Source organism: Hyaena hyaena, unplaced genomic scaffold (assembly GCF_003009895.1).
Source record: "Hyaena hyaena isolate Hyena2069 unplaced genomic scaffold, ASM300989v1 scaffold_206, whole genome shotgun sequence".
NCBI lineage: Eukaryota > Metazoa > Chordata > Mammalia > Carnivora > Hyaenidae > Hyaena > Hyaena hyaena.
In genome coordinates, this window is record NW_024080840.1 from 543,049 (window position 1) to 559,907 (window position 16,859).

General features: G+C 40.9%; 1 protein-coding gene across 2 annotated transcripts in view; it reads right to left on the reverse strand.

The window, feature by feature from the left end:
* Positions 1 to 16,859, reverse strand: part of PRUNE2 (prune homolog 2 with BCH domain) — a 254,834-nt gene that overhangs the window by 10,776 nt on the left and 227,199 nt on the right. The window contains exons 13-18 of one of the 2 annotated variants that reach the window (XM_039242178.1): positions 16,505 to 16,513; positions 13,590 to 13,692; positions 12,845 to 12,976; positions 11,213 to 11,299; positions 5,579 to 5,677; positions 1,712 to 1,750 (exon numbers count right to left, since the gene is read on the reverse strand). In XM_039242178.1, the coding sequence (XP_039098109.1) occupies positions 1,712 to 1,750; positions 5,579 to 5,677; positions 11,213 to 11,299; positions 12,845 to 12,976; positions 13,590 to 13,692; positions 16,505 to 16,513 (469 nt within the window). Of the gene's footprint in view, positions 1 to 1,711; positions 1,751 to 2,293; positions 2,330 to 5,578; positions 5,678 to 11,212; positions 11,300 to 12,844; positions 12,977 to 13,589; positions 13,693 to 16,504; positions 16,514 to 16,859 lie in introns of both variants that reach the window. The other variant, XM_039242177.1, reaches the window with a different exon arrangement.

Consider the following 16,859-nt stretch of genomic DNA (forward strand, 5'->3'; position numbering starts at 1 on the left):
GGATGTGATCATCCAAAAAAAAAAAAAAAAAAAGAATCTGAAAGAGAAATTCTGTCATCGAGGAATTTCATGACACAATGGAAGTTGAGTACAGATAAATGGTAACAGGGCACATTACGTCAACATCTGGTGCCTTGGTTCCTAACATCTTCCTTTCTTTCCCAACTTCGGGTTTCTAACAGTTGAGTTAGAGACTTAGGAGAGTCTGTCAGAGTCGAAATGTAAATACTTTTGAGTATTCTTAGCTTACATGGGTGTCTGTTATCTTGAAAGAAAACCAAAGCAGTGTAGGAATATTCTAACACTGAACTACACGATGCTGATATTTCTAAGACAAAAATCTTTCCTCAAATTTTATTTAATTTTTTTTTTAAAGTAAGCTCTATGCCCAATGTGGGGCTTGAACTCAAGACCCTTAGATGAAGAGTTGTATGCTCTTCCGACTGAGCCAGCCAGGTGCCCCTTTTCCTCAAATTTTAACTCAAAAGCTCCACACTGTGGGCAAATAATTCTACAGAGTACTCACAATAAAAATGTGCTGTAGGAAAAACAATTATCTCAATGGATGGATGTCATGGGGAATTGGTATTTACATCTATACAGGAAAAAAAACCAACCCTTATTTATTCAGCACTTGTATCTATTTGGACATTCCCCAGTTTCTGCTTTTGCACTGTTAAAATGGGAACTAGTTATAAATATTAATGGTGTAGGCAGTATTTGAAATAGAGAAGCTTCAATACAGTAAACATTCCAAATAGTACTTGTCTGCATTTGACATATAGGGTCAGAAAAATTATGTTTTGAACTTGGAAGTAAAAGGAAAATTACTGGGATGTTCTTTCAAAGCAATGCTGAGTTGATTTTCTGTTGATGGACTATTTTATGACTCTTTGGGGGACAGAGATGCCAATAAGGTCAGTCCAGTGGAAAACATAATCCTAATTTATAGTTTATTGCCTGATGGGTGTTGATCCATTTTGCATCTAAACCAATAATCTTATCCTAACATTCCTTTATAAATCACCTACAGAAATCTAGCTTTGCAAGTGTTCTTTGAACTGGTTTGTACACTTTACTGGTTCCATCATTAAGTAATTAGTTGAATAAAATCATTGGCATATATCATTTCATATTTGTGTTAAAGATTTTGCCTTTTCAAACATTATACTTGAATAATAGTGAGTAATGATTCTTTTTCTCTTCATCCAAATAGCTCTGAAGCTACTTAGTTGAGCAATATTTCCAAGTCACTAAATAAGGTGCTTAAAAAAACTGGGAAAGTCAAGAAATTAGTTCCATAAACACATTTCCAAATTTTGACTTGTCATCGTTTCTCTCTATTTGGATGAATTAATGAGCTTTTCTTGCCTCAAAATATCTAAGAATGACCTGGATGTTATGCTATAGCTGACGGTGCCTGTGATGTGTTCCTTTGCTGCAGTGCCTAAAATTGCATGTACATTTCAAAAAAAAAAAAAAAAACCAGACAGTAACAAACGTGTTCCTTAAGATAACCAAGATCACAGGGCAAAGTAGATTGTAGTACGAATACCGGACATTGCATCTAATGTGGGCAAAGGGGACCCTTTAAAGTGCAGCATTCTCATCAGGATGCGAGAAAAAAATGCCAGGCATGCAGATTCTCCCAATTCATTCCTGAAATGCAAGCCAACATCACGCCAGCCGCCGAATGAAAACCAAGTCTTACTTAGCTGCTTCTGACGCTTCTCTCAGTTCTTCATCCAGTCTGCACGAGCAAAAATTATCGGTGTGGAAAAGAAACAGAAAAGAAGCAAGCACAGCGTGAGAGAGTCGCTCAGCAAAGCAGAACCAAACAGAAGTGGAGCATATGTGGTTTTAGAAACCATCCTTTGGAGCACGGAGACGCGCTCCTGCAATTCGATATGGTGCCGTTTCCTCCCATTTGGGGTTTCTGCATGTTTATGTTGCAAATTCCTTCATAAAGATGGGTAGACACACAAGGTGCAAGGAGAACAGAAACATGCTGGCTGAGTAAAGCTGAAAACGTCCACACCAGTCTGTCGGGTATAGTTAGAGACAGCTTGCAGCCTGGGCGAGCTCAAGGGTGAATCTGGTTTAGTAGGTTTCAGTTGCAAAATCAGGCTGACCTCAACAGCTTTACACACAAGACAAAGACCAGGAATGGTATGCAACAAGGGACAGATAGAATGACCTCTTGCTCTGGTAGCATGTTGAGGTCACCCACGAGTGAGACACAGGTGCACACACACAGCAGGTCCCGCATGAACTGTAGATCAGGAGATTTTACCTCACACTTCTCTTATAAGATCTCTCTTCATCGTACCTTAACGGATAAAAATGAGCATGATGAGCCAAACAGATGGAGAAAATGACAGGTACAGGTTTTAAAGAACAGACAGGACAGGAGAGAAAAAGCCTGCCCCCTAAAAAAATCCAACTGCCTTTTGGGAGAAAATTTATTTTCACTTGAGAAATCAAGGAGTTCGAATTCCTAATTAGATTCAGCCAGTCCTCGTGATTTGCAGATTCCGTGTTCGCAAATTTGCCTGCTTCTTGCATTTTGTTTGTGACCCCCAAATCAATACCTGTGGCGCCTTTACGGTGACGTGCTAACTTTCCTGAGTGGCAAAAAATTTGAGCCGCCAGATGTGCACATTCCCAGTCGAGCCCCAACAAAACAAGGCTCTGGCTTCTCATTTTAGCTCAGGCTCATGCTGCCAACAGGTGCTATCTATTTAGTGCCATGTTGCCCAGTTCTTGTGCTTCTTATTGGTGGCTTTGTCATTTAAAATGGCCCCCAAGCAGACTGCTTAGGCGCTGTCTGGTGTTCCTAAGCACGAGGCCGTGATGCGCCTTCTCAAGAATATCTGTGCATTAGAGAAGCTTTGTTGCGGCAGGGGCCATGGTGCTGTTGGCCGTGAGTTCAAGGTTAGTGAGTCAACGATATATTTCAAATCAGGCGTCTTTAAATGGAAACACAGAACAAGGTTCTATGTTGATTGGTTAATGGAAATTCACCAGGTGTTTGTGGGAACTTAGCCTCGTATTTCTTAGGAACAAGCAATGCAGGGTTCTAGGACTCAATTGCCGCAGATCACGAGAATTGACGGTCATGAATAATTATCAGTCTAATTCCAGATGGGGCCACTTTTTCTTTCATTTAAGTCCTTTGATGATAGGCTCTATTCCAGCTGAATACTGGTCTTGGGGCTGGCCGAGATGAGATTCTCCGAAAGTTATTCAGTAGTAGGAAGGGCCCATAGCTTCTATCATTTTGAAAATGGCATAAGATTCAAATGAGACAATGGGGGTCAGGAATAGAAGCGGCAAGAAGGACACCCAGAGAACATGGACTGTGGAAGACGGGAGGAAACACGGACACAAGGGGAAGACATGGATGGTTGTAAATTTCTCCCTCCATAAGAGAAGCTTTCCAAATGGAATCCTTTCTCCTTAAGAAACTTCCCCCAAACACAGTCATTGAAAACCGATGGGTGTCAATGAATGACAAGTGTCTTGGACAGGTTTAATTTCTCATTTAAACTTTCCCGCTGTAAGTCTCTAAAAACAACCTGATTATAATAACATTTTGGATTGCCAACTCATGCCAAGAAGGCTCTTGAATGCATTATATACATTTTCATCCAATCCTTCCTATGAATAGCCCCTTACTTCCCCACTTTCTGCAGTTGAGACAGTTTTTTTTTTTAATGTTTGCTTATTTTTGAGGGAAAGAGAGACAGAGGATCCTAAGTGGGCTCTATGCTGACAGCAGAGAGCCCAGTGCAGGGCTGGAACCCCCAAACAATGAAATCACGACCTGAGCCCAAGTTGGACGCTTAACTGACTAAGCCACCCAGGAGCCCCAAGTTGGAGAGTTTTAATAGGTTGCCTGAAGCCTTAGAGACATCGGGGCTGACAGGAAGGTTCAAATCTAATCCTAAGTCTCCCAAATCCATTCTTTTTTTTTTTTTTCCTAACTGGCACACCATGGAGGCACTGCTATATTTACCTAGAAAGTGCCCAATGCTCGTTTCCACTTGGAGAATGTCTTTGTCATCTTTTGCCAAGACAGACAGCCTTACAGGAGGTGGGTACTCCAGTTACTTTGTTTACAGAGTAGAAGTGCATCTTGGAGATGGGGATGCACCTTTTTGAGGTAGGAGGACTGAGCTGGGAGGTAAGTGGGGTGTGGGAGTTCTATAAGCTAATGAGGGTCAAAGCCACTGTTAGGATTAGAGGAACACTGCTGATTGGACTGAGCCAACTGGCAGATTCAAGCCAAATCACTATCCTGTCTTCACCCCATATCAAAAGAAGGAAAACCAAATACATCTACTCCTGAGCTTTGACTTCTAATAGATACTTTAAGGGAGATCAAGGAAACTAGTAGAAAAGGGTATGGGAATCCGCTGCTAGGCTGATCTGGGTCTGCATTCTAGTTCCATCTCTTCCTTGCCCCTGCTTACATTTTACATAAGTAACTTTTCTTTATTGTTAGCTTCCCTTACCTGTATTTGGGGGTGTACCGTGGGGATTAAATACCTGATATAAATAGAGCCCTTCTAAGCCTGATACTGTATTACCACTAAATACAAGTCTTCTTCTAGTTTCTTTGCCCTCCCCCCACTTTTTTTTTTTTTTTTTAGTGAAGGGACTCTTTTCTGGAAGTGCAAATTGGGAAGTCCATTTTGCTACCCATCTTATGGAAGAAGATGGGGTAATCTTGTCCGTTCTCTTTGAGCTAATGGTTAAGTGCCTCCCATTTTCTATCAAATAAAAACAAAAAGAGTGAATCAGACACAAAGGAAGAAAAGCACAACCCACAGAAAACAACGGCCCTTTGCAACAGTGAACCAAATAGGAGCGTTCCCTCCTCAGCCTCCGTACTTTTAAGTGTCCGCTGCAAGCAGCCGGTGTTAACTGTTACTCATTATTTTCACAGCACGATCCAGCGCCCTTCAGTCTCCGTGCTGTCTCCTCATGGGCTACTGATGGCATTTCCCTGAGGAAGGGGATCATCCCTAACCAGCCACCTAGCACTCTGCCTTACCTTTCACCTGAAGGGCCCCGTGAAGAAAAGGGATTTAGGAGAAAACGTAGAAAAGATAGTTTATTTTTTCCCTCTTTTCCTAGGGCCATGCAGGTAAATTACTTTCCATGAGGCAAAAAGGAGGCCAAGCTGTGCTCGGACCCTATTATGTCTGTGATTGATAGAGGGAGACCCCGGTAACAGGTGTCCTGATTCATGTTCAGTCTGTGCTTTTCAAAATGGGAGCAAAATTCAAGGTGAAATGAGCAATGATCGATAACCCCCAGAGAAGATGACGTGAAAGAGGGTGTCAAAGAACAGCATAGTTCTCTATGGGTTATGAGAAAAACTATCTACCGATTGGAAAATATTTAGTATTTATTTTAAATAGAACGAATGACAATAAACTATTTGTAAAAAAAAAAAAAAAAGAAATAGAACAAATGACATTTCCCCAGTATTCCTGAAATGAGTTGTTTTCCAATCTCCTCCCAGTATTTTGGTATTTCCTACCAAATCTTGGAAACCGTCAGGACTTACTTGATGATGCTCTCTGGAATATGGATGTAGTCCATTGGGATCAGTGCACTGAGTTCCGATAAGCTATTGACATATTTAATTTTACTGCTGAATTTTGAACTAAAAAAAAAAAAGAGAGAGAAAAGATATCATTAGTGTCTACTTCATTCCTTCCAAGTATGTTGCTTCTTCTTGAAAATCCTGAAAAACTTAACACGTTGGCCCAGCACTTACTAAGAAGAGAGGCTACACATTGGAGTGGGTACAGCATGCCAGATAGTGTTTTAAGTGGTTTATATGTATGAACTCACTTGTTTCTTCTTAAGCTAATGAGCTGGCTTATTAGTATTATTTTCTCTTTTTGAAAAGAGGCTCCTAGTGTTCTTTTTAAAATTTATTTTAAACTCTATCCCACACGTGGGGCTGGAACTCACAAACCTGAGATCAAGAGTCGTATGCTCTATGAACCGAGCCCTCCAAGCACCCTCATTATTCTCTTTAATTAAAGTTTCTTTATTTATTTTGAGAGGTGGAGAGGGGCAGAGAGAAGAAGAGAGAGAATCCCAAGTAGGCTTCACACTGTCAGCACAAAGCCCGACTTGGGGCTCAAACTCACAAACTGTGAGATCCTGACCTGAGCTAAGGTCAAGAGTCAGACGCTTAATGGACTGAGCCACCCAGGTACCTCTAATTATTCTTTTTTTTTTTTTTTTTTTTTTTTAAGATAAGGAAACTCCACATACAGAGAGATAAGTCTTTGCTTAAGGTCTCACCTTAGGTATATGGTAGAGCCTGGATTCAAACCAGAGCAGAATCTACACTCTTTTATTCTTTTAAGTTTTCATTTTCATTCTAGTTAGTTAACACAGTGTTATATAGTGACTCACACTTCCATACATCACCTGGTGCTCATCACCTAGTCCCTCATCCCCCTCAGAGTCTGCACTCTTGTCTGCACATCACGTGGCCTCTGAGTGGTGTCTGCCACTCTCCACAGTCATTGGTTTATGGTTTGTTTGGCTTTGCTTGCTTCTTTGTTCTTAACAAACAAAACTCTTGTCATTAATTCTTTCAGACTCTTCCAAGGTTGATCTATTTTATTTTTTATGTTTTTGCATGTTTACTTATCTCAAGAGAGAGAGGGCAGACAGAGGAGGGGCAGAGAGAGAGAGAGGGGGAGAGAGAATCTCAAGCAGGCTCTGTGCTATCAGCACACAGCCCAACCTGGGGCTATAACTCACAAACTGTGAGGTCATGACTTGAGCCAAAATCAAGGGTCAAATGCTGAAATGACTGAGACATTCAGGGACCCCAAGATTGGTCAATTTTAAAAGTATATGGGGGACACCTGGGTGGCTCAGCTGGTTGGGCGTCTGGCTCAGGTCATGATCTCAAGGTTCATGAGTTCAAGCCCCACATTGGGCTCGCTGCTGTCAGCACAGAGCCGGCTTCAGATCCTCTGTTCCCCTCTCTCTGGCCCTCCCCTGTTTGTGCTGTCTCAAAAATAAATAAAACATTAACTTCTTAAAGTATATGTAAACTTATTTTCCTCTTAATGTTTTAGTTAAATTTTTTTTTTTAAAGTTTTAGCTAGAGCGTTCATTCCAGATGGACCCAAACCATATTCCAGATCTGAATTACAAACAGCTTTCATCTACACATTATCATGCTAGATGTGTGTAATGCATATAAGACAACAAGAAAGGATACTATTGGAACTAATCAAGGAATGTCCTTCTGGGGAAAGGAGTTTGGAACAGAAGCTGGTAGTTGTTGAAGGAAGAACTTGGTCTTATCTATAAGGGTTGGATGTTTTATAAGGAGAAAGCATTCATGTATTATTGGTGTAATTGCAAACTAATTTTTAAAATGTGTCATTCCACTTGAAAGGGAACTTGATGGAGCATCGAACTTTCTGGAATGGTTTCTGATAAAAGGCCTCTCCAGTCTACAGATCATGGTGAGCTGTCTGCCAACTGTATTGCCTTCTGTTCAACTACTGTGCATTCTAGAAGGAAGGTTTTGCAGGGTCATTTCTCTGTACAGTTATCTTTCACATTTTACTTGCAGTCTGATGCTGGGCCACTGGCTGTGACTCGTGAATAATTTGTGTCTCCATAGTCACTTCTAGTCCTCCTGGTAAGCCTTGGGTGGATACACACTACCAATAATGTGTTGCATGAGACCTCTTCCTTCCCCTGGACTTTCTGAGCTAAATTCAGGTTTTGATAAAAGATCCAGTGTGTGGAGGGGTAAGCCTCCAGCTCCAAGGTTACATTCACTAGAACGTACAGTTCTCTGAACACGCCATGTTGTCCTCTTCTTGGTGTGTTTGGACTTACTATTTCCATCTGGTTTCAGCTAGTCCATCCTATTGGTTCTTCAAAACTCCCCTTGAAGGCTCATCCTTCTGGAATACCTCCCTTGACATAGGCTCTCGGCCTTTACTCTCTACCTGTTACCCCACAGTCACCCTCACTGTGTTATGCCCCGCATCGTGCTTCAGTTGTACCCTCTATTTTCATTGCTTACTTGTCTATGTCAGCTGCTACGCTTCTCAATCTCCACCCCACCCAGTACTTGCCACAGACAATTCATTAAAAAAAAAAAAAAGAATTTCCCATCTACCTCTATCATAGGTATTATCCTTTAGCAGCAAAAGGACCTAAAATACATTTTAGTGACCCCTTTTTTCCAGGTCTAAAAATCAGTTACACTGAGATAGACTGATTCAGAGGGGGACCTTTAAAGACGGAGGGCCTCAGATGAGACTGTAGGGTGTAATGTTGCAGTACTTGAAATATGTTTTCTTTACAATTAGGCAGACAACTGGGTTCAAAGACTGAGTGGGTCAATTCTTGGCTATATTATGTTTGGCCTGGGGTTGGCAAACTACAGGCTGGGGACCAAAGCCAGCTTGTTAACTGTTTGTTTGTTTGTTTGTTTTTTCTCACAGCCCTCCAGCCAGGAATGGTTTTTACCACCCTCACTTACCTGCATATTGTCTGTGACTGCTTTGGACCTCTCGCGGCAGAGTTGAGGAGATGTGACTGAGACCAGATGGTCCACATAACCTAAAATATTTACTGTTTGATCTTTTACAGAATGGGTCTGCTAGTTTTTGCTTTAGACAATTTATTTGACCTCATCAAACCTCAGGGAGTTTTCCTATATGAAGGAAACAGCAAACAGTACCTCCTTCAGGGGCTTGCATTACAATTAAATGAGATTATGCCTGTACATACTCAGCAAACATAAGCCATTATTTTCTGTAATTACCACAATACTCTTTGCTATAATTTTATTTTTGTTGTACTTATTATCTTGAAACTCCCTTCAATAGATGATGTTGAGTTATAATTATTTTTCAGTATTCCTACAGTAACAAAATTTTGTTATTTATCAAGAAACTTACTTGTTTTATAATTGTAACACCCAGTGACTGGACAAATATCAGTGAATGAATATGAACATAATGTTTACTTTTTTGACTCAGTAAATTTAAAAAGAATTTTTTTAAAATTTTTTTATTTATTTCTAGGAGAGAGAGAGAGAGACAGTGTGAGCAGGGGAGGGTCAGAGAGAGAGGGAGTCACAGACTGAAACAGGCTCCAGGCTCTGAGCTGGCAGTCAGCACAGAGCCTGACGTGGGGCTCGAACCCACGAACCGCGAGATCATGACCTAAGCGAAAGTCGAACGCTTAACCGACTAAGCCACCCAGGCGCCCCTAAAAAGAATTTTTTTAAAAAGATTCTATTTTTAAGTAATCTTTATATCCAATGTGGAGCTTGAACTTATAACTCTGAGACTGAGTCACATGCTCCACCAACTGAACCAGCCAGACAGCCTACCATTAAAGTTTTTATAAGCTCTTTAGTGTACATTGATTCCTACTCCCTTATCAAAGCATTTTCTTCTTGTTTTTATGTTTATTTTTATTTTCGAGAGAGAAAGAGAACGTGAGGGGAAGGGGGACAGGAAGAGAGGGAGAGAAGATCCGAAGCAGGCTCCAGGCTCCACGCTGACAGCACAGAGTCCGATGCGGGGCCTGAACTCACGAACCATGAGATTGTGACCTAAGGCGAAGTCAGATGCTTAACCTGAGCCACCCAAGTGCCCCAAAGCATTTTCTATCACTAAAAAAAGTGGCTTCTGTATACCTTAAATACTTCATATTATTTTTTAAAGCAATTTAACATGGCATGGTAAAGAACTAAACTTTGCCAGAGGAAAACTAGGTGGAAAGATGGAACTCAATGGTAAGGAGTAGGTGATGGAAATATTACATACATGTAAGTGAACACTGACAAAAAAGGTAGAATTGGTAAAGCACAGTAAATGTCTATGTAAAAAAATAAATACATAAAGGTTTTTAACCTTTAGGGTTTCTTTTTCTTCTCCAGAAGTGATTAGAATGTTTCTTAGAAATCTACCAATAACCTTGAGACAGAAAATTTTCAGTTCATCTAATCTATATCATAATGATAGGTAAGACTGTATTTTATTTTAAAGCTCTCTAGGAAATCCATACTGCCCCTTTCATTTAACTGTTTCAAGTCTCACTATATTATGAGGCATGTTTTCTTTTTTTTTTTTAAGAGTTGCTATCTTTTTTTTTTTTATTGTTTATTCATTTTTGAGACAGAGAGACAGCACGAGCGGGGGAGGGGCAGAGAGAAAGGGAGACACAGAATCTGAAATGGCTATGGGCTCCGAACTGTCAGCACAGAGCCCAACGTGAGGCTCGAACCCACGAACCCTGAGATCATGACCTGAGCTGATATCGGACGCTTAACCGACTGAGCCACCCAGGCACCCGTTTCATTGTTCTTACTACCCCTAAAATATCAGGAAATATAGGATCTAACACAACATACATGGTGAATAAATATTCATAGAACTGAACTGAATTGAAAACAAGACTCCTCAAGAGCAATAAAAAAAAAAAAGCTATCAAAATGATTGCCCAGACCCCTTCCCTAAGTTTGGTGACCTGTATATTTGTTCAGAAGAAACAGAACAATTAAGGCAAAACATCGCTCCTGTTTCTGTCCTTGGTTTGTCTTTATTTTCCACTGTTCTGTTATGATGCCTTTTCCATTCTCTGCAAAATACCAAATCACTATAAAAAATTTTTTAATGTTTATTTAATTTTGAGAGTGACAGAGCAGGAGTGGGGGAGGAGCAGAGAGAGAGGGGACACAGAATCTGAAGCAGGCTCCAGGCTCTGAGCTGTCAGCACAGAGCCCGATGCGAGGCTTGAACCCATGACCACAAGATCACGACCCGAGCCAAAGTCGGCCTTAACCGACTGAGCCACGTAGGAGCCCCAAGAAAATACCAAATCACTTTAAAAGTATTACCTACTCCCTTCTGTATTGCAGCCCAGAAACCCTGACAGCTCATCCTCTGTGTTAGAGCAAGCAACAGAGAGGTCATGTTTCGTAACAGTGGGGAAAAATAGTCATTATAAAATAATGTTCACTCTTAATTAGGGTTCCTTGCTACACAGTCCAAACTAGCTTTCCAGGAAAGGCAGAGGCAAAATATGTCTTCCTAAATATTCTCTCTGTTCATGAATCCTTGTTGATGGGACAATGAACACGTATTTTGAAGAAATACTGGTAGTGCTCTGACTATAACAACACCCATACCTTATGAACGGTCGAGTCACTGCAAGAACCGTTCTGATGAACCACGATGGATGAACAATGATGAATGATTTCAAATTCTTTCGCAACCTATTTAAGAAAAAGGAAAATAATTACTCCTAACCCATTTTCAGTAGGAGTTAAAACAGAAAGTATATTTCCAAATAAGAATATTATAATAGTAGAGACTTCTAGGTAAGTTCCTATTATCTGATGGGAAGGAACTGAATGACCATGATGAATAAAAAATTTTCTTATTAAAGATTTTTCTTTATTGATTTCTGAGAGACACAGTATGAGTGGGGGAGGAGCAGAGAGAGCGGGAGACACAGCATCCGATGCAGGCTCCAGGCTCTGAGCTGTCAGCACAGAGCCTGACATGGGGCTTCAACCCACGAACTATGAGATCGTGACCTGAGCCGAAGTCGGACGCTGAACCGACTGAGCCACCCAGGCACCCCGCCCCTCCCCCCCAAATTTTTTTGAGATACAATGTGTAACTTGTACGAGTCCAACCTCATTTTCCCATAGGAAAAAATGTAAAGTAGGATGGTTGTATTTCTGGAGTGCCTAAATCTATGACTACCATAGTGCATTTTTGCATAACAATGCTTTTCATTTTTGCAATCATTATCTTCACTATTTTGAAAAGAACAGTCTTACTACCAACTTGGCCAATTTATCTGACCTACTAAACCTTGGTTTCTTCTTCTGTATTATGAAACAAGTAACAGTATATCATATGGTTGTTTGATCTTCAGATGACCATTTTCACATTCTTGATACTCAGGCATGTGTTGAAGTATTAGCAGTGCTACTTTATAAATGTTTAGACCATGAAATGAATCTTAGTTAACAAAACAGGGCACTCGCATATTGTCATGCACAGAGCCATGTCTAAGGGGATGCCACACTTCACCGACTAAGCCACCCTGGCGCCCCTCACATGTTTTGTTCTATTCAAGCCAGTATGGATGGAAGTATCTTGGGAAAAAAGTGCACCAAGGGACCAAATGGACTAGTGGTTAACTTGAATTGTCAGTGGATGATGAAATACAAGCACAACAGGTGCCCAAATCAACAGTCCCAGTGCACATAAACAGCATCAAAATCATGTAAAACTGGTAAAGAATCGTGGATACTCCAGGGGTGCCTGGGTGGCTCTGTTGGTTAAGCATCTAACTCTTGATTGGCTCAGGTCATGATCTCATGGTTCATGGGTTTGAGCCCCGGATTGGGATTCTCTCTCTCTCTTTCTGCTCCTCCCCACATGCATGAGCACTCTCTCTCTCTCTCTCTCTCTCTCTCTCTCAAAATAAACTTAAAAAAAAGAATCATGGATACTCTGGTTTATCAGCACAAACTGCCCCTTCACATGGCAACGGCATACGCATAGTTTAGAACAGACTTGGTGGCCAGGTTTGAGATGACAACATCCAGCAAAACCTAGAGGAGCTTCCTTTTCTTTCAGATTTGGGGCAGCAAGTGGCCCTTTTATTAACATTTCTATCATTTCTTAACTCTGCGTAATGCAATGTTCCCAAAATGTGATCACAGTTTTGGTCGATAAAGGGAATTAGAAATGGGAGTGGTTGAGGAAGTCCAAACAGGGATTTAATAATGGTGCCCACGTACCGTCTGTCAATCATCTGGTAGCATTTCTTCATCCAGCCCAGCCCAGGCATCTTGCGCCTGGGAGTTGCACCATTCAAGTACACAATCATATAGTCTTCAGCTACCATCAGCTCTAACGTGCTTATTACATATCTGATCACAGGAAGGAAGAGAAGGGTTTTCATTTCCCACATGAAACAGTTCATCTTATTTACACCATAATTACATGACATTTAAATTACAGAGTGTACGACATTTAAGAATGGTTGTGCATATTACCTCTTTACCTTGAAAAGAATGCAGTTTCCTAAGATTATTTCTCTGAGACTGAGTATAGCTCATTTATTTGCATGGTTATCTTGTTTTTATCTTTTTAAATGCAGGCACACTAAAAAACTATGTAGGTTAGAACCTGAATTTCAAAAATGTCAACAACGTCGTCATGTGCCAAAGGCACAAATGAATGACATAAATGAAGCCATGTTATGGGGGGAACAAAAAACAACACTTTATCCAAAGGAAGTGTTACAGAATTTTAGAGCACAGGCAAGACTGTGTTCATTTTGTCTTCAAATGGCTCTACTGACAAGAGTTCTTTTAAAGGTTTCAGCCTCTTGAGCAATATTCCTTGACAGAGATTTCATTGACTTTTCATCAGAGGCTTAGAATATTCTACATCGTCCATTTCCTCTTATTAAAGATGCTCTCTCTGCCATGCCATGCCACAGACATTCACTCAAAGCACTTTGTCATAAATGGCACTCACAGGAAAAGATTTTCCATGACATAGTGGTAATCCACCCGACTGCTATCTGGCAGAAAACAGGCAGCAAACACAATGATTGCATTTAGGCCGTCCCCATAGTATCCTGGGTGACAAACAAAAAGACACTTGTGACCAACTGAAAGCTCTTAACAAGATAATATTAACGTAAAGGGCAAATCTGGAAGCTTTGGCAAGTGTGTGTACATAAATGTGACAGATCTTTAAGTGAGTATTATATAGACTACACTTCTATAAGTACATACACATAACCTTAGTTTCAGTGATTATCATATAGAGTATAATATATGTATATTTATATACAGCTTTAAATACACAGTGTGAACCTATTTGCATAAATGGCATATCCATTTATTAAGGATGATTATAAATGTTGTACATAGTCATGTTTGGGGTATATAAATATTCAGCTTAGCAAAGGGTGGGGGTTTGGACTTACAGGTTTCTAACTTATATAATGCTCTGTCCCTTAATGGCTAAGAGGCTCTGCTTGATCCTTTATAGCTGTTTTTTTTTTTTTAGGTTCTGTTAAAGGGAAAATCTAGTCACTGTGCTGCAATGCAATCAGGCTCACATACTCCAGTGGCCAGATATGAGTAGGTTTACAAACAAAACATCTTTATTTTGATTTTGTGGACTAGTTCACTTGCCTGTAGTTTCCCTGGGATCTCCAGATTCAACAGACAGTTCAGGATACAAGGAAAGTTCTGGCCAGGCCTAGAGTCACTGAGCACAGAATGCAGAGCCTCGTCTTTTTAAAAAAGAACACATTCCAGAAGGGCCTGGTGAAAGCTAAGCTCTCTTTGCATTTTACAACAGCATGTACTTCTGAGAAAACTTGAGAATTACTTCCTGGTGACGTGGACAGGATGCAGAGGTGGGGGTGCTATGTGCAGAAGTGTGAGAAAATAAAAGGCAAGTGTGAACTCTAACGGTCAAGAAAAATAAAAGGACATCTCAAGGCATTTTACCCACACCTGAAAGCTCTGAGGCATTCTCTAAGCTCTGTGTTCCCTCAAAGCTCATCTTGGACACTCGTGGCAGCTGTCGGCCAAACCTCCATAGGTTTGTGCATGGAATCTCTCGTGCCCTTCAGACTTAAAAATGGAAACGATGCATCGTGTTTTCATTTTTCAATATCCCTTCATAAACACTTAGAATTTTTGTCATATAATGTAGTTCTGGGCTTCAGAGCCATTAAATAGAGATTGTTTCAAAGCTCTGAGTAGGCAGACAGGACATACCCTCAAGCCTGATCTGAACTCAGTGCGTTTTATTTTTTTCAGAACTCTAAATACCCCTCCGGTGATTACATGGCAGTAAAATACCAGCTGGATATAGACTTGGATGGGCTTAACTCTTGAAAAGCAGTTTAATAAGATGTTCTTGACAAAGACAGTATGACTACCACAAAAGAGGTGGGGGAAGAGAGTGATACCAACTAAAAATATATCGAATTATGGGTGTGTGTGTAGGACTAATTTGAGGTTGTTGTATGCAGTGTTTACTCTACATGCTTAGAAGATGCTACCTATGTAAGTATATACCTGATGTAACCCGTGTTTGCAAAACAGGATTGCAGTGGCTTCCCTATGGATTATTTGCTTTGTTCTGTCTTTTCCAACACGTAGGTAGTTACCAACTTTGTTAAGAATGAGATGTGAAGGAAAATGGCAGGAGATACATTTTCTTACAAGAAGTGTCTGTTCTACTGAACAATTTCATGTAAGAAGATTCATAACCGAGTGAAAATCCACAAAGGATACTGTGGCTTTGCCGAACCAATGCTAACACCACGAAGGTAGGCAATTTAGACTCCGCACCATCCCAAGGGCTGGGTTCATTAAAAGAGGTAATAGACATAATGAATCCAACTTAAAAACAAGTACAAAAGCATCTCTCTAAATGTAGCTGCTTGGCTCCAGAGCGTGTCAGGATAACTTCACGATCATGACCACTCAGCTATTTTGATTTCTTTTTCCATTTCTGGAGAATTTCTAATACTAATTTTTTTTTTTTAAAGGACAGTCTGAGGTTTCTAAACAGTACTTCAGAAGTCATCTCGAATGGCATTTCAGCACTTTGGGTCAATGTGCCCGTCCTCGGAATGCCACGGTGTCGCGTTCACCCAGGTTCCTTGAATCGAAGGGATACTGACGAATCAACTCTTAAGTCAGGAATGTCTCTTTAAATAAAAATTCCTGAAATTTACTAGTGAAGGTGGAGTTTTGTCGTTTTGGGCAGAGGAGTTGCAGGAAGGGAAGAAGAGGCAAAGGGCAGAGGAAGAGAAGAAGAGGAGATAAGATTTAAGATGTAAGAAAGGAACTAGAAGGAAAAGATTGCTTCGTGGAAGTTCTCCGTCCAAGCCAAGATCTGTGTGTCATTGTTGTCAAGTTCTGGAGATATTTCAGATCGTCCTTGCTGGCAAAGGGCACGAACTGGAATGAATAGGTCCCTTTGTTCTTGGTTCCTTGCAGATGCCTTCGAGGGGGTCAGCTAACCAGATTTCTATGCTAATACGGAGCATATTGCAGCTTAACTCAAGGGAAGTCGGCAGCCAGCCGCCGGAGAATTCATTCCAAGTATGGTTTTTAAGAACCTGTATTCTAGCTCTCTTCTCAGTAACCAGGAGGGGAGTGCGGGGTGTGAACGCTGAGGCGCGTGGGCAATCCCACCACGGGGCCTCTTGACACCCTCCGAAGCAATAACGCAAACCTTACCTGAGGCAGAACAGACAGGCATGAAAGGGATGTAACACAAGTTTGCCGGCCAGCAAATGGAATGGAGAGAGGAGGGAAGATGTCACAGTCGCAACCAAAACATACACACACACACACCAGCTCGCAACTCTTCTCATCTTTCCAGGGTCATTTGTCCAGCAACTGTCGAGAAGTTACCTGAATCTCCTATAATGAAATAAGAGAAGTAAAAACAAAACAAAAACAAAACAAAACAAAACAAAAAACAAGAAAGGAAACTTCTCATTATAATGCTTCGGTGTGACTGTCCTTGGTTATTTAAATGCATTCTCTGTCCCAAGTTCAAAAACAGCCAGCTGCTGGCCTTCAAGGGACCCAACATTGTTGTTGATCAAAACCACCCAGACCTCTCTTTGGTTTTTGTTGTTTGTTTGGTTAAGCAGATACTAGGCATATTGCTCATGGGCTCATGGGTGGCGGTGACCCTGGCTTTGAGATCACCTCTTTTGAGGTGATGTGCCAAGGTCACAGAGCAGTTAGTGGTGAAGACAGA